The sequence below is a fragment of the Talpa occidentalis genome, unplaced genomic scaffold, assembly GCF_014898055.3.
Source record: "Talpa occidentalis isolate TD23 unplaced genomic scaffold, MPIMG_talOcc4v2.1 talOcc4.7, whole genome shotgun sequence".
Taxonomy (NCBI): domain Eukaryota; kingdom Metazoa; phylum Chordata; class Mammalia; order Eulipotyphla; family Talpidae; genus Talpa; species Talpa occidentalis.
In genome coordinates this window covers 44,554,310-44,576,928 of record NW_023605083.1, presented here as the reverse complement: position 1 = coordinate 44,576,928, position 22,619 = coordinate 44,554,310, and the positions used below count along the sequence as shown (strand labels likewise).

At 36.7% G+C, this 22,619-nt stretch overlaps 1 protein-coding gene across 1 annotated transcript in view; it reads left to right on the top strand.

Moving 5' to 3' along the window:
- The window catches only part of PRUNE2 (prune homolog 2 with BCH domain), a 215,805-nt gene extending 193,723 nt beyond the window's left edge, over positions 1-22,082 (top strand). The window contains exons 13-18 of the mRNA XM_054688860.1: positions 2,732-2,834; positions 3,521-3,652; positions 4,752-4,838; positions 8,044-8,142; positions 11,208-11,243; positions 20,116-22,082. Coding sequence (XP_054544835.1) covers positions 2,732-2,834; positions 3,521-3,652; positions 4,752-4,838; positions 8,044-8,142; positions 11,208-11,243; positions 20,116-20,146 — 488 coding nt within the window. The 3' untranslated portion in view covers positions 20,147-22,082. The remainder of the gene's footprint in view (positions 1-2,731; positions 2,835-3,520; positions 3,653-4,751; positions 4,839-8,043; positions 8,143-11,207; positions 11,244-20,115) is intronic.
- The last annotated feature ends 537 nt before the right edge of the window (positions 22,083-22,619 follow it).

Below are 22,619 nucleotides of genomic sequence, written 5' to 3'. Positions count from 1 at the left end.
GGGCGTGCGTGCGTGTGCACGTGTGCTGCGACTGTGCCATCTTTTCTTCTCCCTCCATTCCATTTGCTGGCCAGCAAACTTGTGTTCCGTCCCTTTCATGCCTCTGTGTTCTGCCTCAGGTAAGGTTTGTATCATTGCTTCAGAGGGTCTCAGGAGGCACCGCAGTGGGAATGCTTATGCACCTCAACATACACACCCTGAGTTCCCCTCACGGTTATTAGGAAGAAAGCCTAATAAATATATGTCTTAAAAAACAAACAAACAAACAAACTTCAAAAGCAATTGCTGACAGGCAACTTTGCTTGTGTGCACTGTATTTTTAGGCTAGAAATGGGTTAGCTGACTCACCTTGAAGGTACCTGCCAGGGAAGAAAAGCAAATGGGCATGCTCACTCTAATTGCACCTTGCCAGCAATTATCATCTGAAATATTTCCAAAATCCAATGTCAGTGGCACTGGCTCTTGATTTAGAAGGAAAGCTTTCATGAGAGTTTTTTTTTTTTGTTCTATTTCCTTTCTTATATCCTCTTCCCTTCTTTCTTCCTATTTCTCCTTCCTATAGCTCTCCCACCTAAAAGCACACAAAAAAATCTTCATTTGTAAATTTCAGCAATTTTTCTATAAAGAGACAGTCCTGACATTCCTTTGTATAAAGACATTCTCTTTGTATAAAGAGAATGACCCAGGAAATGGTAAGTTGATCTCTGAGTATTCCATGGTAAATGAACTCTAGTGACAGTGACACCACATCCTTCCAAGGACAGAGCATCAGCACAGAGCTAAACTGCCTTTTAAGATAACTTCTGAAGTAACGTTTATAATCTTCAGCTTTTCCTTTTTGAAACAATTTCTTAGAAATTCTCCAGAAATACTGAAAGAAAATAAAGTAATAGGACCATCATGATCTTGAAATTATTCTGACACCCTGAAGCCAGGCAGCTGCATGTAGGATGCTTTCATACTTGTTAAGTTGGATTCATTACATCCACTGTCTCCTTTAATGAACTCGATCTTATTCATTGTGCTGAGTGTAAATTCATACCCTCATGGTTTAGGATTAGTGTAGTTAAAATACCCTATCCTTTGTATATTTACATTCAGTTATGATTCTTCTTAAATGAGTGGAACAAACATGTAATATATTAAATTACATGTGCCTCTTTCATAAAGAGAAAGTCTAAAAAGAAGTTGTTAAATACCTACATAGAGGAGAAAATGGAGCTAAAGAAAAAAATCTAGAGGGAAGCTATTTCCAAAATGTGTTGCATCAGGTGTATGGATACATAGATAGCATCTTCTCAGATGTGGCATAAACACTGTATATAACAGCCTTCAAAGACTAATAGCACAAACCCATCATTTGATATATTTTCAGTTAGTATCTCTCTCTTCCCCCACCTTTTTTTTTGTGTGTGTGTGTGGGAGAGTCATGCTCTCTATATTTGTAGAGAAACATCTTATTAAACTGCTTTTCAAGAGGTAAACCGATCCACGTGCATATCCAGCCAGTATTTTAGTGCCGTGTAATCACCAGACGGATATTTAGAGCCATGTAGGAATGAAACACACTGCATTCTAGAGGGCTGGACCAGGCTTGAGGGTGTCTCTTGTCCTCCTACTCAAAGCTTTGAGGAAATCTTTGTCTAATGATTTCAAAGTCCAAAACTGTATTATATGACAATAACTGTGAGAATTGTGAGTGTTTAAAAAGGCACATTAAAACACAAAAATACATTTTGAAGCTTGGAAGACACACGAGACTCCGTATACAAACCTATGAGGATCTGGTCAATATCTAGCATGAATTTCAAAGATGAGCTCAGTTTCAAAGAAGGTGCAATGCCACAATTATAGCAGAACTTTTAACAGTGGCTAACAAGACCTGAGATAACTCTACCTTCTCCTTGACTATGGAGTTTTGATGGCCACACCTGCCTACAACTTTTTATTTTCTCATTACAAACTATAAATAGTGGTTCTGCCCTACCCCTGTTTCCTGGAAGTAATTTCCTGGCTTTCCCCAAAGCACGTATTTTCATAAAACTAAGAGACAGATTTTATTACCAGGGTCTTCTTAAATTTGCACCATTCTTAAGAGACTAGGCTCTGAATTCTATGCACAGTTATGCTAGGCCTGACCAGAAATTTCCACATACCCTCTGCTTCCCATTGAATCTGGAGATCCCAGCAACACTACAGACAAATGCATTAGGCCTTGAAGTCAAAGTAAAGGTGTTTTATTGTCTACTTACTGGTATCTGGTCACTAGAATATGTGAGTGTGAGATGATATTGCAGTGCAGTGACTACATTTTACCTTCAAATTAACTGATTTGTAATACTAAAAAAGCTAAAGAGGATCAAATAGGACATTTTTTAGTGATTAAAGGAAAGAAGTATTATATAAATTAGAAACACATCAATGAAAAAGTGTGGCTCCTCTTCCTTAAGTAAGTTGAATGTATATCTACCCCATTCAAAACTCTAAGTATCTATAATATATAGAAACACTATTATAAAAATATATTCACACTATCCATATTCAAGACTCTGTAACATGTATATCAATCATTGAAAGATAATTATATATGTGATATTTGCAGAAGTGTTTAAAGATCTGTGTGTTACATCCACATTCCTTTGCCAAGGCTTCCAGATTTATCCTTTAGGTTAAGTAGTATCTTGTTAAGATCTTTCAATTGGTTACAAATGTCTTCTTGTTTGTCCCCCAGGATACTATGGGGACGGTCTCAATGCTATCATTGTGTTTGCTGCCTGCTTTCTGCCAGACAGCAATCGGGCGGATTACCACTATGTCATGGAAAATCTTTTCCTGTGAGTGATGCTTACTACAAAGTGCTTTGAGTTAATGTCTGTGGGCATGTAATGGCAGCTAGGGCATCATTATTAAAAGGAAATAGAGGATATAGAATATTCTAAGTCTTTGATAAAAAGTCAATGAAATCTTTGTCAAGAAACATTGCTAAGAGGCTAAAACCTTTAGAGGAACCCTTTTGTCAATAGAATGGATTGAAAACAAATGAACACAATTTGGTTGGGATTTTTTGATTCTGTAATATTTCCTTTAGGTGAAATTTGTTTTTGTTCTCTGATAACATGTTCTTAGTCAATTGATGATAACTTGATTTCATTTATATTTCTCATTAACTAATCTTAGTTGCTATTAATTTATATTATATATGTATATATGATAACACTTGATAATTTTGAAAGTCAGACTTCTAATTCACATATTTCTAAGATACTACATTAGAAAGAGAGAGGGTATGGGAGAGAGTAAGAGAGAGAGACAGAGATAGCTGTATAAATAAGTGAGCAATACTCACTGTCAGAAAAGTGATTTTAGGTAACTGCATCCTTCTCAAGGTGAAGAGGCAATGTGCACAACCATTCTTAGATGTCATACACCCTGTAATTTAAATGTTATATAATTATGTTGTAAATAAGATGAAGTATTTCATGTGGGAACTGAAAACACTCCTCTTCCTTCCTGTGATCAGATATGTAATAAGTACTTTAGAGTTGATGGTAGCTGAAGACTATATGATTGTGTATTTGAATGGTGCAACCCCAAGACGGAAGATGCCAGGGCTAGGCTGGATGAAGAAGTGCTACCAGATGATTGATAGACGGTATGTGGGCTCCATTATTTAATCCCTATTTTGACTTCCTTAATAACCCCCTACCTAACTTTCAGTGTATCAAAAATGCAAAAACATTTTAGGAACATTAAATTATACAGATTTGAAATAATAAATTATAAAATATTAATAATAGTGTCACTTGTTGTCCCAACTTTGAAATAAAGCAAATCTTCCCCAGATTTTGTTAACTATTGTAGCCTTACACCTGGAGACCAAATCTGTTTTAAACTATTATCTCCTATTGTCACATGAGGTATCTTGTGAATGTGCTGCTGTTTGTATGCACTAGGACTGCTGTGATTTGGGCCACCATCATGCTCTTATTTCAACACTCATTGTTAATTCAAGATAACCATGAATCCAGATGTCTTTGTGGGTCCCTTCCTCAAGATATTTCATTTCCATCCATACTTGTTTGATTAGAACACAACTTGTTGTGATAATAGAAATTTATTAAAACACAAGTTGTAATAATAATAAAAAATTTCCTACAATATGTATGGCATCTTCTTAGATGTGACTCCATACATAACAATGTGTGAGTATCCTCTTTCATTAACTGAAATTGTTTAATGACCCAAGAACTCAAAAGTAACATCACTAAAGCTATGCCTGCCTGAATATCAGGAGCAGTCAGTGGTCATCCAATGGTCAACAGCCAGTGATATACTACTATTATTACAATCACACAGAAGAATAAACTATGACTCTGAAAGATCAAATAAAGCGTCCAAGTGGCTTTTAAGACTGTATTTGTAAATAGTAAAGATCATACAAATAAAAATGAAAAGCATCATTGAACATACGCCTTGATGGTGATAGATGTATGCATACTAAAGAGACAGCCACTCTATGTTACTTTGTTTTATGGGGAAATGAGGTTTGAATCATACAAGTTTCAAATTATATCTCAAAAAGCATTATTTTTATTAATCATGGTCATTCTGAATCTTCCCATCAGAAGGGGACTTGCCTAGAACTCTCTAACATTATATGTATATTCTTATTTCAGACATATTTTCTGCTTCTGCTTTAATTCCCACTGAAATTGAATTAGGAGTAATTCTTTTTTCTTTTTGCAAAACAGATTGCGGAAGAATTTGAAATCATTCATTATTGTTCATCCATCTTGGTTCATCAGAACAATCCTTGCAGTGACACGACCTTTCATAAGGTATGGTTTTCATTACGGTAAAAGGACTGAAAACTAAGAAAGTATTTAGGAAAATATATTTGTATTATGCCTTTCCTTGGACTATCCAGCAAGAGATTCTGATTAAGAGTGAGCATTCATTCATAATGAATATTCCTCCTGCATTATTATAAAGCACAACCTCTATATTGCTTGCTATAAACATAGAAAATGAAGGAGTGGAGTTTCCATGCCACATTACAAAAGGGACTAGACAATACTTTTAAAGTGATAGTGTTTTCTAGTGAATAGAAAAGGTAGAGTAGCATGACAATGGGAAACAAAGGGTAACAAAGCACAGAAACAGGAGCCATGTCTTGTCTTAATTGTTCCATTTCTTCTGAGGAAATATCATGTAGGTCACCAAAGTGAGACAAAGAGTTTGTGCAACCATTTTGAAGGCTTTGTCTTAATCACCTGTATGGATTCTTAGTTTGAACTCAGTTCAATTTGGTGGATATTTTTTCATCATGTATTTTGTGTGAGTTGCTGCATTAAGTTACATTTTGAGAATGCAAAGGAAAGGAAGATGTGCTTCAATATAGTAGCACTTGAAACAGTGAAATAAAAGGAACAGTATGTATTTTCTAGACAGCTTTAAAAGTATAGTAAATTCTTGCCTAACATCAAATATAGATTAGGTAAACTGAAAATTTTCCATCTCAAAGTTATTAATGAAGCACAAAAATTCTGATAATTTTACTTATGGGAAAATATTTAAGGATTAAGATCCTATATATATATATAAGATTTATTTATTTATTTATTCAAGCACTGGGTACAGTCAGAAGCGCGAGAGGGTGAAAGAATTCACCAGAGCCAGAGCGGGGAACAGAACAGGCAGAAGGACCGAAGTACACTGCTGAGGGGAGCAGTGGGCGTGGCAGGAGAGGTCTGTCATGTCTTGTGGGACCCTCGCCAGAGGTCAGGGATAAAACCCGCACTGCAGAAGCTGTGGGCAGCTTCGTAGCCCAGCACTTAACCTCTGCGCCACCAGGGGAGGCCCAAGATCCTTTATATTTTATTACATAGATTTTACTATGCCTTCCAGACTCTACCTTTTTTGATCAGGGTTCACTGATTATATTTATTTAACATCATCATTCCTTACTTCCAACAATGGAGTTGCAGGATTCAACCTAATTTTTCTCTGGCAAAGGTTAACTCTTTACATCACCATACTGAATTGCTTTAAAAATTAACATGAAATATTTAAGATACACAAAGTCCATTTATCTCAATAATAGCAGAAAATGTTTTGGCAAAGTAGCAGGAATCAATTCTGATGCGCTTATAAAAATGTAATGGGGAAAAAAGTAAACATTGCTGCTGGTATTGATTCATTGATGTTTGTTTAATAACTCATTGCTTATAAAATGTTTTTCTTCTTGATAAGTAATAAAATATCTGTTACTATAAATGATAGTGTGAAATGATAACAATTCAACATAATTTATTGAAGGGAGTTCAAGAGAATAGCAATAACAATAATATTATGGCAAGTAGTGTGGCAAATTATCTATAATAATGGCTTACATTTATTGAGTGTCTACATGTATTATTTCATTTAGTCCTAATGACAGTGCTCTAAAAGAAATGCTGTTTAGTGTTTCCAAAAAGAAAAAACAAAAGCAAACCCTGAGGCTCAGTGATGCCAAATATTAATTGTTTAAAGCAAGAGCCAGCCAAACTCCTTCTGTAAAGGATCAAATAGTAAATATTTTAGGTTCTGTGTGCCGTTTGGTCTTACCAAACCTTCAAAATCATCACAACTGCATCACAACTGCATGACAAAATCATCACAACTGCATGGTCATAGATAATATGTGTGACTGTGTCCTGATAAAACTTTATAATTGCTGGGAATTGAATTACCTGAGAGATTTTACATATCACAAAATATTCTTGTGTCTGGTATTTGTTCAGACATTTAAAAAATACATATTATTTGGCTAGGCAGTGCCATTGGCAGACAGCTCAGCATGATCCTAGTGGACTGGGGAGGGCTTTACATTTGAAATCATTCAAGAAAGTTTGATGCTTGACTGAGTTTCCTTTTAAATGGAATGATACATTTAAAAATTTGGTCTGTAATTACCCCACTAATACAAAACTATATTCTTCTGATAAAACATGCACTTATTATAAGTAAGAACATGTTCTTCATTCAAAAACTACCAATTCCTATTTCTAACTAACCCTCTTCCCCAGAGGCAAATTCTTTTAAATGTTTCAGAGGTATTCTTCCAATTTGTTTTCTATGCATTTACATACACCTATAAGGATAACATTTAGATAAACTCCATTTGTAACTCAAATCCAATTACTGGAATGCTTTTTTGAACATTGGTCCATCTGGAATGAACCCACAAACTTAAACTTTAAGAAAAATAAATAAATAAAAACTATTTAAAATAAAGCTAATGCTAAAAAAAAAAAAGAGGAATATTACTTACACTTTTGAAACATGTAAATGTTGGGGGGCCTCCCTGGTGACGCAAGGGGTTAAGCACAGCACTATGAAGGTATCCGCAGCCACTGCAGCACAAGTTCAATCCCCAGCAGGCCAGGGAGCAACCCACATGGTGCAGCAGCCTCTCCTGTCTCGCCCCGCCCACTGCTCACTCAGCAGTGTGTTTTATTCAGTCTGCCTGTTCTGCTCCCCACTCTGTCTCTGGTGAATCCTCTCACCCTCCTCACCTCTGGCCTATACCCCAGTTCTTGTATGCATGAAAATAAACAAATCTTAAAAAAAAAAAGAAAGAAACATGTAAGTGTTGGTTGATTTTTAAAGAACTAATGATGAAATTTCTGTTCATGAAAATGAAATAAGCAAAGCCAAAAAATCATAAACTGGTAACTTATTCACTATGGCATGTGCCATCCACGTCATGTATGGTCAAGAGAGTGGACTCTGCAGTCAGGCTGCCTGGGTTAAGTCAAGAGAGAATTTGTATATATATTAAAAGATAATACTAAGAGCACATACCTCACACAAGAAAAAAGGGAGCAAATGTATATAATCCGCTTAAAATGTCTGGCATCTAGTAACCATTGAAATAGTTCTTCTTAATAAGGGTACCTGGGCAAGGTGGTAAATGTATTAGAATCTTCAAGAAGATGCCACTGCCTTAGCAGGTATGGAGTGACTAATGCTGTACTTTTTCCCTTTATCCTTTTTTTTTAGTTCAAAATTCAGCAGTAAAATTAAATATGTCAGTAGCTTATCTGAGCTCAGTGGGCTGATCCCAATGGATTGCATCCATATCCCAGAAAGCATCATCAAGTAAGTCCTGATTTGAAGGTTTGGTATGAAATAATGCATGTGTGGAGAAGGAGATTGGAAAAGAACTCCTATCTTAAATGAAGGAATAGGGGAAATAGAATTATAACAAACATTCAGTATCTTCCTGTAAACTTTTTTTTCTTACAACTTGCAGGTAACTGTCCTATTCTTTCAGATCCTCTCTCACACAAATTTCTCTTAGGGTTATTGATTGTCACTCATTTTCATGGTGAATTTTACTACCAGCGTGGGATAAGCATAAGTTTAACATTCATCAGTACATCCGCTACTGGTCTCCCACTACACGCAGTCACTGTAGGGTCTACACATAGGCAGGGATCTTACTGTCTTTATGAAGTAATGTGTCTGTGTAACCCCAGGAAAATGACCCCAGAAAATGACCCTTTCTCTGTTAACTTCTAAGTCCTTTACTTCATGCTTCACTTCAGGTGCATGGTTAGGCAGAAGGTGGTTTGCCCAGTAGTGGACAGTGTGGTTAGGACTGATTTCTTTATCAGTGTGGGGTAATGTAGCAGGAGTCTGTAAGGGGACAGTATAGATACTAATGGTCTCAGGAAGTGCTGTAAAAACAAGTCAGAATTAACTAAACAACCAGTTGGAGCTGAGACTTTGAAACATGGATACTGAGAAATGAACCCTCCTATTTAGTTCATTGTAGTGAAGAACCATTGTTTCATGTGGAATTGGTTTTGTTGTTGTTTTCTTATTTGGTTAGAATTGAGAGGAATGTAACCATCAACTCAAAAAAAGCAGACAATCATACCTCATATTCCTCCATAAGATAATAGTAAAATGAACCTATCAATTTGGGCTTCTAAAAAATGTCCTTTGGGGGGTGAGGGTGGGAACACAAAGAAACTGGAAAGAAAAAATTTATTTGGTGTCTGTCTATGCTGTGCTGGACATAAAAGTGCTCTATATTGTTCATGTAATCCCCAGAATAAATCCCCATTTTATAGATAAAGGAAGATAACTTAGTAAAGAAAGGTACCTTACAAAGTGTAAGTAGGAGCCAAGAAAAGATGGCGCTAGAGTTCAAATCCAGGTGAGCCAGGCACCAAAATCCCCATGTCCTTTAGTAGTAGATTTCTTTACCTCCCTTCACGTGTCTCTCTCAAGTCAAAGCTCAGGAGTCCATGCATTTGATTTCCCAACGTCCAAGTATCCGGCATGAACCCAGGATACTGACTGGGCTTAGACCAGCCAGTTGGCACAACTGAATGAAGCAGTGTGTTCCTGAGATCCTAACAACCACTTCAGTCCTCACTAGCTTCATAGCATCCCCACAAACAGCATGCCCATGCTCATGCCTGTTCCATGGAAATCAGAAATATGCACCCCCATTTCCCAAATCCATTCCTGGTCTTTAAAGGAAAAAAACTGGGGCACTCACCTCCATAATGCTGTATCCTTTTGCAAAAGAGTACAAGAACTTCTCCAACTGTAAATAAGTCCTGACCACTCTAGGTAAATGTAGTCATGCTTCCACTATTTGGCAGTTGGAGGCAACAGAGTAAAGAAAGGGGAATGGGTTTTATAGGCTCAGTTTTAGATTTAACCTTCCCACCTGCCTTATACTGTCCCAGAGAATTCAGGCAACCTATTAAAACTCTATGATCTTTTAAGCTACAATGCCTATAAGACGGGGGAGGAAGGCATGCTTTCTTGGAGTGGTTCTGAGAGTGAGTGAGAACAAGGTACATAAAGCATTCAGGAAGCTTCCTGACACAGGACTGACAATCCAGCATGTTATTTATTATAATCATGTTTTTGGAGACTCACTATCTTATGGGGACATTTAATTAAATAAGAAGAATAACATGCCCATGGCCCTTTCATTCATCTACACACCTCAGTATTCAAGGGCTCCAATTTAAGAAAAATAACTTCTGGAAGAATGGTTCCATTTGGAAAGATTTTCCTCTGGAGGAAGAAATGTACAACCTGCCTGTCCTCCCCAAGTGCCCATGTTTTCTCCTGTCTTTTGTAATCCATGTGCTCTGGAAGCCCTTCTGCCATTTCTGCTATGGCTCTCATTCCTTGTTTTCATGTTATGCCATGTTTAAATGGAAACAAGTTATAGCTCCTTCCTATTGCAGAAAACATTCAGATGAACTAATCTCAACCAATCTCAAAACCAGGAATCAGCTGGAATAGAACTAATCATCAATCAGGCTTAAGTGAGACAAAAAATTGCTCAGTCTGGAAAGATACGTATAGTCATTGATTACAGTCAATTTTTGTCATTTGCGGCAGTGATTTTCTGTAACACTGAATAACATATGCTAAACCATTGTTCTAGGGGGAGAATATGGGGCTAGATATCTATGAGCCTCTGGTCACATTTTTGTTGACCAATTAATATTTCACCTTTTATCATGTGTATTTCTACTTAAAGACACCTTGTTTTGTACATAGTTGATTCATTAACATTGCTCTCACAGCCAACAGTACTATAACTCGCGCCTAAATGAAGTTTATGTAATACATGTATATTCTCTGAGAAGCACAGACAGCCTTTTTGCATTTAGGGACAGTAGACAACATATCAGACTGTGTTTGGGGGCCATATTAAATAGTAAAATCACCCCAAAAAAGCACAAATCAGAAAACATGGCACTAAATAGACTGCAGAAAGGACACTTGTTGACAATATGAGAACAGAACTGAGAAGGCAGAACCACACCTTGTTCCACATCAGCTGGGGACACGCATGTCAGATGAATTTAATTTTTTGCCACTCTTTGAATGTGTGCAAGGGGCAATTAAAAATGCTTTGGGGGGTGTTCTGAGGGTCATCAACAAAGTTTAACAAGTGAAAGAATTTGCAAACATGAAATCCGCAAATAATGAAGTTTGGCTATACATCATTATAAATTCAAAATCATTGATTTTATCCCATGAAAATAGGATTTCTTCCCATTGTTATTATTTGGGTAAGCTTCTTCCTTCATGTTTTGATTGTTCTTTAAAACATTGTTCTTTACCTGTTATTTTCCCCATCTGTTTGTTTTCCTCACTGCATTCGCTTTTTATCTCATAAGGTACGATGAAGAAAGATCTTTTAAGAGAAGTGTGAGGTAAAATCTCCCCATCTGCACTCCATGCTGGACCCTTTGTATGTGTGCGCCAGTGTTTTACTCGTGGGTGACCTCAACACGCTACCAGAGCAAGAGGTCATTGTTTCTGTTCCTTGTAGTATGCCATTCCAGGTCTTTGTCTTGTGTGTAAAGCTGTTGAGGTCAACCTACAATAATTTGCAACTGAAACCCACTAAACCAGACACATCCCTGACTTGGCCCAGGCTGCAAGCTAACTTTAGCTGTGCCCATCCGAACCATGTGGATGTCTCAGCTTACTCAGCCAGCATGTTCTGATCTCCTTGCAACTTTTATAGCTACCTTTATGAAGGAATTGCAAAGTAAACATACATAAAGGCTGAATGGGAGGAAATGGCATCATATTTAATTGAAGGAGTGAGTCTCAGCGCTCTAGAAGATGGTTGTTAAAAGCATATACACTCCACTTATCTTTGGCTCTGCTTTGCTGAATGACTCTCTCACGCTCTGCTTGCTTCCTTTTGTTTCTTTTCTACACCGATAATTTTTGCTCATGCAGACTGGATGAAGAACTGAGGGAGGCATCAGAAGCAGCTAAGTAAGATTTGGTTTTCATTCAGCGGCTGGTGTGATATTGGCTTGCATTTCAGGAATGTAGTGGAAGAACCTGCATGCCTGGTGTTTTTTTATGCCTGATAATAATGCTGTATTTATAAAATTACCTTTGTTCCAGATAGATGCAATCTCTATTATTCATACTATGATATATTTTCCCCCAGATCTTTGCTACCCAGAGGAATGTATTTGCTAATGCTGTTTAACTTTTTTGTAATATACATGCAGTTTTAGCAAAAAAGACATCGCAGGCACTGCCACTTATATAGTATAATGTCTAGATAATTGTTAGATCAATTAGGCCAACAAACATCAATATTTTCCTCATGACTTCCCAAGATTTTTTTAAAATACCTTATTTAGTGACATGGAAGTGCTGCTTTTAGCTTCTGAGCTACTTGAACAAATAGGAAAAAAATCTTTGCTCACTACTGTTAAAGTATAATTTTCAAAAAGACAAAATCGTTAATTTAATGCAAATATAAACACATGTCAGTAATTTTATTCCACTAATTATCCACTAATTATTTAATGGGAGAATCAGTAAGTTGTAAAAATCAGTTCAAAGAGGATTTGAGAAGCTAGATATCTCTGAGTAATTTATAAAGGAATTTTAGGATAAGATAGTTTAGATACAAAACTGAGTAATGTCCAACAGGGCCACAAAATATAACCTTAAGGTTATCTTTTCTACTGGAAAAAATTATTTGCATCTCTGCTTGACAGAAATGTAGAAGTTAGTCCCTGCCCCTACAGAGTTGTGAAATATCTCATCAATAGAAAGTCAATTTACCCGTTTTTGAAAGAACATCCAGTAGTTCCCTTTTCTTGTTTCCAAGTTACAAGTATTTTTTTCTGACACTATATATTAAATATAAACAAATTCCATTTGGAATATTTTCTGTATTGCACTTCTCCATTTCAAGTATTGCTTACACTGCTAATTTTTATAGTCAGTTCCCATTTAAATAGATATTGCAAAAGCAGAAAAATTGGATAATATCCAACAGCTACAAATTCTGAAAAATAAGGTCTAAATTAGTGAAGCTTTTCCTACATAATTGTAAATGCCAATTCTTCATTAAAGCAATTCATTAAGAGAATTTTTTTCTCATGATAAAAAAAAATCACAATAATCTGTAGAAATATTTGCCTCTGGTGTCAATCTTTAAAGTTAAAAGCTTGAGAAAAGGTTTTTGCTTTAGAAAGTTTAGTATTAGTGCAGTTTACTGTTAAATATCCCTGTCCTCTACTGTCATTTAAGGATAATTTGAGTTATACAGACAAATAATATTCAAAATTATATAAATTTGTACTCTGAACATTCTTCTTAGTCTCTTGGTGTTACAAAACAGATAAATGCCTTTAGCATTTATCAATACTCGATGACACTGTGCCTTAAGGGTCCCCAGAGAGAGAAACTTCAATGAGTTTCTCTTTCAGATTTGTTTTTTGAGGATGATAATGTACTTATGGAATTAAAGAGCTATTTTCCAAACAAAATATAAGTGGGGGAGAAACTTGATAATTTTTTGACCAAACCTATTATAAAGTCACATTGTTACGTTTTTCACTATTACCATGAAATCTTGCCTCTTTCGGTAGATTTTCTTCCCTCCATGTTTCTACTCTTCCTGTTTAGCTAACTTTTTTGGTTTAGTTGTTTAGCTTTACCTTTTTTCCTCTCAAGTCCTTCCTTGTGTTCACTTCCCCACTGCCACAGACCCTCTCCCCAGGGATGTGATAGTCTCAGGTAGTGCTGAGAAGTCTTGTTCTCCTTTCTAAGGGAAGCCCCAAGCTCATGCCTAGTACACAGTAGATGCTCAGTAAATTTCTGCTGCATAAATTGATCATTGCCATGGAACAGTGATTCTCAAATTTATTGTGCATCAGAATCACCTGGAGCACTCTAAAACACAGAATCCTGGGCCTTGCTCCCAAAGTTGCTGGTCTAGCAGGCCCAGAGTGGAACCTCAGGCTCAGCATTCTCTAACAAGTTCCATGTGAGTTTGAGGCTTATGTTGGAACCACACTTTGAGAATTGCCATCTTAAAGTAAAGGCTAAATAAAAATAGATTGTCTTTAAGGCCTATGGTCTTGCTTTGGATTCAGTCACCTATCTGAATTCTCTTCCACTTGATCCTATTTCTCTTGATTGTGACACTATATGTAAACAGAATGAAAATGTGTCTGCACGTTTGAAAATGTGTAAGAAGAAAAAATTTTATTCTCTTGACCCTGCAGATGATTGAAACGCTTTGAATCCCACCATTCTGGCATACTATCTACATCTCCACTGACTTTCAGGCTCTGATATGGTCCCCAGATCCTTGAACGGACTCCCTATGACGCTTTTTGGTTCAGAAAACATGATCACTGCTAATCTGTGATTAACATCTAGAAGCCAGATATGCTGGTTCTTTCTATTAACAGCCCTAACTTTCCATGTGACCTTTATAGAAAACTGTGGACTGTCTTCACCAAAAGCAGGCATATACCTTGCCAGACTTTTGTTTTACTTTATTCCCACTAATGTTTTTAAACATTCCCCCTCTACACATGTGTGTGAACCTCTAACTTTCAGAAGGTGATTTCTTCAGACTGCCTTATTTTTTACTTAAAACTTTAAATCTATATGGGAAAGAAAATACTTTCGAAGGATAAATTATAGAGGCTCATTCTTATTTTGAAAATGGTGACATATCCATCTGCTGTCTTTAGCCTGACAGTACTAAATAAGTTGCAAATTGCTGTTTTTTTTGGAAGGATTATGCAAAGTTAAAAAACAGAAAAGCTAGGTTTGGACGATTGCCCTTTCTTGCTTCCATTCCAGCTTTGCTAGGTTTTCCTAGCACACTGTCAACACTTGCCTAACTGTCCTGGCTTTCAGAGTTGCCAAATATCCTCCATAAAAGACCAGACCACCAGTGAGAAGGGGAAGAGGGAGAGACAGGGAACAGCCCTCTGCCCTTCTCTGGGAGATAGTCTTCTCCAGTTTTCAGCAAAATGAAAAGGTTAATAACTGAACCTCTTCTTTGCAAATAGATAAATTAGTTTGTGAAACGATTCACCTTACAAAAAGACTCTCCTTTTTATTTTTTATTTCATTCCTTACTTTATTCTTTGTTTTTTATTTTTATTTATTTTTTACATCATTGTTCATTTTTAAACAATATTTTCTTCCCCCTCCCTCCACCCCAGGTATAGTCCCCATAGACTTTCCTTCCCCAATGCACCCATGCACCATCACCACAAGGACTCTCATTTTTAAAAAAGGTCTCATAGAATCCCTTTAAGTAGGGTTTGTTTGCCAACAACAGAATATTTACCAGATTGAAATGTGCAAGTATTAATAGGAAATTAATGCAAAGCAAATTTGAAATTTGTTAACAGAGGAATTCCACAAATATGGACTATCAAAAGCACTAACAATACATAATCATACACCATAACAAAACTTTAGTTTATATGGTGACATTTTTCTTTCAATTTAGGCTGTGCTAGGATTCATTTGTATCACCTGAAAACAAGTCAGCTGTGTGGTAGTAAGTGTCCTATTATTTTTCTGTAAGAGCAACAAAGAGAATGCTGACACTGGCATTTTTCCCTTTAGTGCTTAAGAAAAACCTCATTTTTTTTTTTTGAAAACCAAAAGTCCACTGTGTTCATATGTAAATAAAACTAGGCTGCTGGAGAGGGATTGTCCTTTGTGTATAAAATATTATATTGTTTGGGTTACAAATAAAACTGTACTATTATGTTCCCTGCATCAGATAGATTGAAAAGACGGGGAAAATGACAAGGACCAAATAGACCACTGAGCATACAAATCTTCCTTTTGTTTCTAAATTATGGGCAGTTACTATATTTCAAAACTAAGGAGAAGAATCAAGACTACATCTCATCATGTGTTCAGTGTAGATTTGCTCAATTTTAGCAATGGGACCATATTAAACAGTTTTAAATACCCAAATATGTTGTATTTACAAAATGGTACCAGTGGAGAAAATGTTCACTGCTTCCTGTTTTGTTTTGTTTTTTTTTTTTTCCTTTGCACTCAGAACTAGCTGCCTTTACAATGATCCAGAAATGTCTTCTATGGAGAAGGAGTAAGAATTCACCATCAATAACAGTTCTATGGTTTCATATAGTATTGTATGGCTGGGCTCTGAAAGAAAAACCTACACTGAGGAGTGGGTAAACCCAGTTCAGGTGCTCAGCTTACAAAGGCTTTATTCCTGAAATCAGAAACTTGAAGAAGGGGGTGCCAGCTTAATACCATCTCTTTCTTGATCACCATTAAATTCCTTGAGGACAATCTATGTCCTTATTTGGCATGCTATTTTTCCAATCCAAAAATGGAAAGAAAATGAGTATGAGAGCCAGATATAAGATCATTTGGGCAGAAGCATACAACTCTGCTTTCTGAATTACATCATCTATTCTAATTAGTGAAAGATGCAACTTCCATTTCAGCTTAATATTTTGGTGGATGGGAGGGGAAAAGTCTCTGTTTTGAAAATTCAGGATGCCCTTGAGTGGATGGGATTTTTGGAGTTATCTAGTCTAATCCTGTGAGAAACAGAAATCAAACAGGTATTGAGTTGGTACCACATGCCCGATTCAATGTCAACAGATTTACTCACTGATTTTCTCCCCCTGGAATAAGCCTATGAGATAAGAAATTAACAAATAAGAAAAGCATAGAGAGATTAGACTAATGCAACATTTTGCATTTATAAAAAACGACCCAGGGAATTTGAACTTTTACGGTGCAATTCCAAAGTGTGTGTTTTGAAAATCACAGGTGGTGTCAGTGCTAGAATGAGTGTGCAACTTTTGATAACAAAAGACTAGAAAGGACCAAATGAGTCATAGAGTTAACTATAGGATAAGTCCATTTCAGGGAATAAACTGTGGTCACCACCATACTCGCAGACAATGTGGCCATCCAATTAGTGATCCTCGTTTGATTTAAATTGTGGATAATTTACCAATGTCCTTCCCAGGTATCCAGTAGAGTGGCAATGATAAGATTAAATGCATCTGCCATTGTCACATTTAGTTCTCTTTGGGCCTCTTTCCCCTGAGTGTTAAAGGGAGGTTGGAAAATTACAGTGTAAATCTCCATGTTGCCATACTGACCTTACAGTTTAAAGAAGTTTATGCACAAAAACTCCAGAAAGAAAAAAAAAAAAAAGTTACAAGAGGGCTTTTGAGATCATACAAGCTATTTTTCTGAAGGCTACATTTTTTCTACCCCTCTGAGATGAAGACATTTGATTTGAGCAAATTGCCATATGAAAATTTTGCAAAGCCTAAATATCTCAGTTCCGTAGCCCACCATATTCTTTGGGCAAATCTTTCCTTGACAAAACAACGCCCCCAGAGCACAGTCCTGCATTCGAAGTTGGTGGAGCTGCGTGGGCAGAATGGCCTATGGCTGCTACATCTGCAGGCTTACCCACTCCTTTCTGTGTTTTACTCTTCCTTTGTATCTAGGGCTGTTTGGGCTGGGAAGAGGGCAGAGCACAGTTTCTTTTTTTATTTTATTCCAGAGCTGGGCATGGGGAGGGAGGGATATTGCAAACTGTTAATTTGACTTCCCACTTTTTATAGCATAGGCTTCTCCTTGCTTCCCTTTTCTTCAAGTCTCTCTTTCCTAAGCCCTTTGAAGGCACATGATCCCAGTGTGCAGGTAAGATCCAGCACGAAGGGCAGAAGTACCAAGAACTTTTTAGTGTTAGAAAGAGGGACTTTCCTGGTTTGTTCTGGCTCCTGTCCACTTCAAACCATTCAAGGACAGGGAAGAGCTCTATGTGGAAGCATTTTAGACCTTCTGTGGCTAGTACTGAATGAATAAACTGCAAAATAGGCAAAGGCTCTTTCTTCCAAGGACCTCATTCAGGTCAAGAATAAAGTAAAATCTGTGCTGATGCTGTAGTGGCCTCTCAGTTGCCTCTGAGAGGAAAACATAAAGTGGTTTTATTCATCATTAAACAATATTGCCAGACACTTTGTAAGGAATGTCCTTTAACACACATTAGAAGCCAAAATGGCCTGTAGTAAAATTATCAGAGGTTGCTATGTCTTGCAAAGTTGGTGTATAAAAAAGTAAGGCCATTGCTTAAAGGTGAGGAAGTACTCCTTTCATATTTCAACTTTGACTAAAAGTATTTTTCCATAAAGCATACTATTTTTAAATGTGGCCCTAGCTCCTTGTCTCCTTCACTTTTAAGTATGGATTTTACTTACCCATTCATATCCTAAAACTTACAACATGCTTTTTTATATTTTATATACATGAAAAGCACTTGTTATCCAGTAGATGTGGTTCTGTTGGGGAAGACTGAAATTAGAAGCATTGTTGGTAGCTTCATTAGCTCCGCAAGTTGACTGTTGTCTTCCAAATTAATTTTTGCTTTGCTTTCATGAACTTAGAAACTTATTTTTGACTATTGCTTGCTTCTTCATAAACTGGATAAATAGCTTTTAGTCATTTGGCTTTTTGTTTACCAAGAGTTGAAGGGATGAAGTAATTCCTAGAAGGCTTTTTGAAAAAGAGAGAGTGAAAAAAATTATAGCTGAAAAAAAAAAATCAACATCACCAATAGAAAATAAATAATTTCAAAATATCAGGATGAAAAGTTAGTTGTTTTGAGATGAGCATCTTGGCATAAGTGTTATTTCAGATTTTCATCAAAGGACTGGATAGTAAAAGTATGCACTTTTAATTCCCAAGATAATTCATACAGTCACCCACATTCACGGTTTTCTGACAAAACCCCAAATTTGGGCTTAATAAATATTGTTCTGGTCTGTGGAAGAAACTGAACTAACACCATGTGAGAAAAAATAAAATTCCAATCATTTGAGAAGCAAAAACAAAGTCAGAAAGGACCTGTTTTGAAAAGTAAATTAGAATAAGATCTAAGGGTCACCTCCATGGTAAAATTGTGCAGAAGAACAAACAACCTATATCCTTGAGGACTTAAGAAAGAGCTTAATATCCATGACGACTTAGTCTCTCTTGACAGTCAGCATGGCTGGGTGTGAAAACCTCCAAAGGAAATAAGATTAGTTTAATAAGTAGAGTAATTTAGAGTTGATTTTCCAAGCTGCTTCTATTATTACTTTGGTATTGTATTACCACTATTATTACAGGACATATACTGTGTTCACCAGGTACAATAAAAAAGCCTTAGACTTAATCCATAGCAAGCCATAAGAGAGATGATTATTCTAGTCTACAGATAAAGAAATAGAAATTTAGGAAGGGTGGGTAGCTTGGCCAAGACCCCAGAGCTAATAAGTAGCAGAACTGCTGAGAGTATTTCAAAGGAAAGATACTTTATAACTGGGTGGGCAGGCAGGGTGGCTTACCAATGTCTTTATTTGCAAAGCTATTGCAAAAACACCGCTCAGCTACTGGAAATTCTCAAGTAGAGCAGTAACTTTCCCAAAGTACAGACTTGAGGCTCAGCAAGGAAGATCTAAGTGAGAGCTGCAGATACGTCCCAAATGACCCTTTTCAGACAAAGCATCTTTCCAAAAAAAAAAAAAAAAAATGTTTCTTTTTTCATGGCTGAAACTCTTCTTTTGGGTGCTCAAAGGTTGTAGCACCCTTCTTTGGCAGGCACCAGGAAGTTGTGATCTGTTTTCTAATGGGCAGAAGAGAGACACAAGTGGCCTACGGACTTTTCAGACTTACTCTCTAGATATCTGGGACCCCCTAGACATTCTTAAAACCAAGTTTTTCTTAGACTGTAAGCATCTATCTCATTAAGATAGGATAACTTCTCCAGGCAAATCCCTTGGCTTTACAAAAAATGCTTTGGGGAGAGCCATCAAAACTTTACCACATACTTTGTTAGTGTTTAGCACTTGCCAGGTATTCCTTATTTTAGGCAAATCATTTATTTTCCCCACAATGAAAGGTCATTTATTTAAAATAGGTAGATTCCTGATTCCAAAAATAATACTCATTAGCTTAATCTACTAAGAGAATGAGCCTTCACTGGAGTCTTTTGCCCCCTAGATCATTTTGAAAGGTGTAAAATGCTTCCAGAAACAATTTTGTAAAAACAAACCGATTCCATATCTTAGAGAAAACCTAGGCAATCAGGGAAAGATTCTGTTTTACCAGATTTGTCTAGTCTAAGAAACTTGCACGATTTATTTTTAGCCAATCTTTTGAGGAAAACAAGCATATGCCACAAGCTATTAGTAAATGTTCCTTATTCAGTTCTCATTTTATTTTTCCTTTTTCTTTTCAAAGTATTGACCTGAAGCTGAAAGAAAAGCCTTAGCTGGCCATGGCTGAAGAAGAGGATGGTTTTCTGCTTCATAGTTCTGTTGAAACTTATCTACCTGGAAGAGATAGGGCTGATGGTACTTTTTTCCACTTTGCACTACCTGGTGCCATTCTAAATTTCTAAGGGAAAAAACAATGAGGGAATTTGTTTACTCTTCACATGTTTTTTGAAATTGTGTGTATTTTCCTATTTTGCCAAGTATGTGCCTCAAAGATTTTAGTTGAACCTTAGCAAAAAAGTAGGACCTTCTATTTCAATATTTCCTTACCCCTTGGTGCAGTGGCATTTCATCTCTTAGATTGGTATGGACAAATAAGATAACTTCAACCCACTGCTAATTGTAAGTGGATTTACTCCCATAGGTTAGCTGGATTTCTCCTTAGTGACCATTTGAGGTTTAAAATACACAGGGCTCAACTCTCCTTGAGAAGGTTCTCTCTGCATAACTGTACCTTTAAAATCCTAAGTTTGCTTAACACAGCCATAAACTGAGACAGGTATGAAATCACAATCAGTTAAGTGTCCATTGGCTTTTGTTCACATGAATCATCTCTAACTTCGTAAAAGGCAGTTAGGTGTTATAGTTGATATCAGTCTTATCAAATTTGGCATCATGTTTTGGATGAATTGGTCTTTTAAAAAATCATCATTTCTTCAGTGTGTGATGAAGACCTCCACGTTGAGAAACTTAAGGATCAGTGTCCACATTTTTGGTAGCTGTCTGTACTGCAGGTGATAAACTTACTTCAAGATGTTACATGTTAAACATCAGTATATCAGTTTGTTCACCAACTTTGTTCACCGTTGCTGGCATCATTATTAACAATGCTCCTTTTTGCTGAATCATGTCTCCTTCTGGAGGATGAGTTACATGTTCCCCATGTCCCCAGGAATGAATGGAGAACCCAGTGTTCAGTGGAGTGGAGTGAACCTGAGGACAGAGCTGTTGATACAGGGCTCTTGCTAGAGTCCAGCAAACACATTAACAATCTAACCATTCACGCTTTCTTTGAACTTGTCAAATTTGCCCATGGAAGACTACTCAGGAGTCGTTGAAGCTTCACCTTCCTACATGGAAACTAAGGGCATCTTTCCCAATTACTGATTTTGTTTGGGCTGCTCTATGGGCTGTGTAACCATTCTGATAGTTAGCATCTGATATTTTATTATCTTAAAAAGATAAATTAATTTAATTGCACGTGTTAGAGAAAAGCCACCATGTAAATTCAATCCAAGTCAATAGCATACTAGAAGAACCTACAAAAAACTCCCTAAGCAGATAGGTAGACAGATGTAAACATTCACATCATTAGCTATCTAACACTTTCATTCTGACCATTCTTGCTTGGGTTCTGACTTCTCGAAACTGGTTTGCACTTTTCCTGTGATTGGTAGTCGAGGGAACCAAGGGGGTCGCTGGGGCGAAAGTATTATTTTCTCAAAGTGGCAACTGCTCTTTACTAGTTGCTTGATTAAAAGAAGGAACAAAAATATGCATAGAAGATATTGTCAAGGAGTGAGAAAATTTGTTGCAGGGCAAAAGCTAAGTGCAAGGAACCCCGAAGTTCCTGTGGAAGCCTTACAATGTTTTTAGGGTTTATCTTCTAAACATGTAGAAGTCACTACTCCAGGTCTTTGTGTTATGGTCTCATCTTAAGTATTTAGTTAATGGAACTACAGTCCCAATTCTCATCTAATCGCCATGCCTCAGTAGCTTGCTCCCTTAGAAATGTTTAGATGTGCACAAATTAAACTTTTATATATTTAGAGTTTTTTCTACCATGTATTGGATTGCTCTGAATAAAGTATCTATTAGACTTTGTTTTGGTAAATAAATTCTTCCTAGTGTGGATTAATAATATAAAAATATGTGATGAGACAATATATATAAATATATATCTCCTCTCTGTATAATTCAGAAATAAAACTTGATTCCACAAGTTACGACTTTCTTTCTTTGAATCAGCAGGACTCTAGCTTCTGCAGCAGTCTTATCTGGATGTCAGTCTGGGTGGGGACTTGGTCCTTGAGGACAGTATAAATTTCAACTTTCTTGCCATCAAACTTTATTCCCTTTGCATTTATGCCTTTCACGCCTCAGTGCTTCCGAACTGCTTTTTACCTCTGAGTAAGCACTTTCTCACTTCAGACGCATCTCCGTGTTTCATGGTTACTTGATTTTCTCCATGTTTCTATTTTTCTCTTGCTATTCATGGTACATATTTTTTTAATTAAAATGCATTAAATGGCGTTTTAGGTTTAGTTTTTGCATTTTTTTTCACTTTTACTATCTTCAGGCAAAATCATGTTTGGGAATAACCTCTGTGTGTGTGTGTGTGTGTGTGTGTTTAAAACTAAAACAAATGTGCACCTCTGCCTCTCAGAAAATTGTTTGTATAGCCAGGTGAAAAGTTGCTCTACAAAAGTGAGCTATTTCGTGTTCTCAGGATCTAGGAATGAGTTCTGG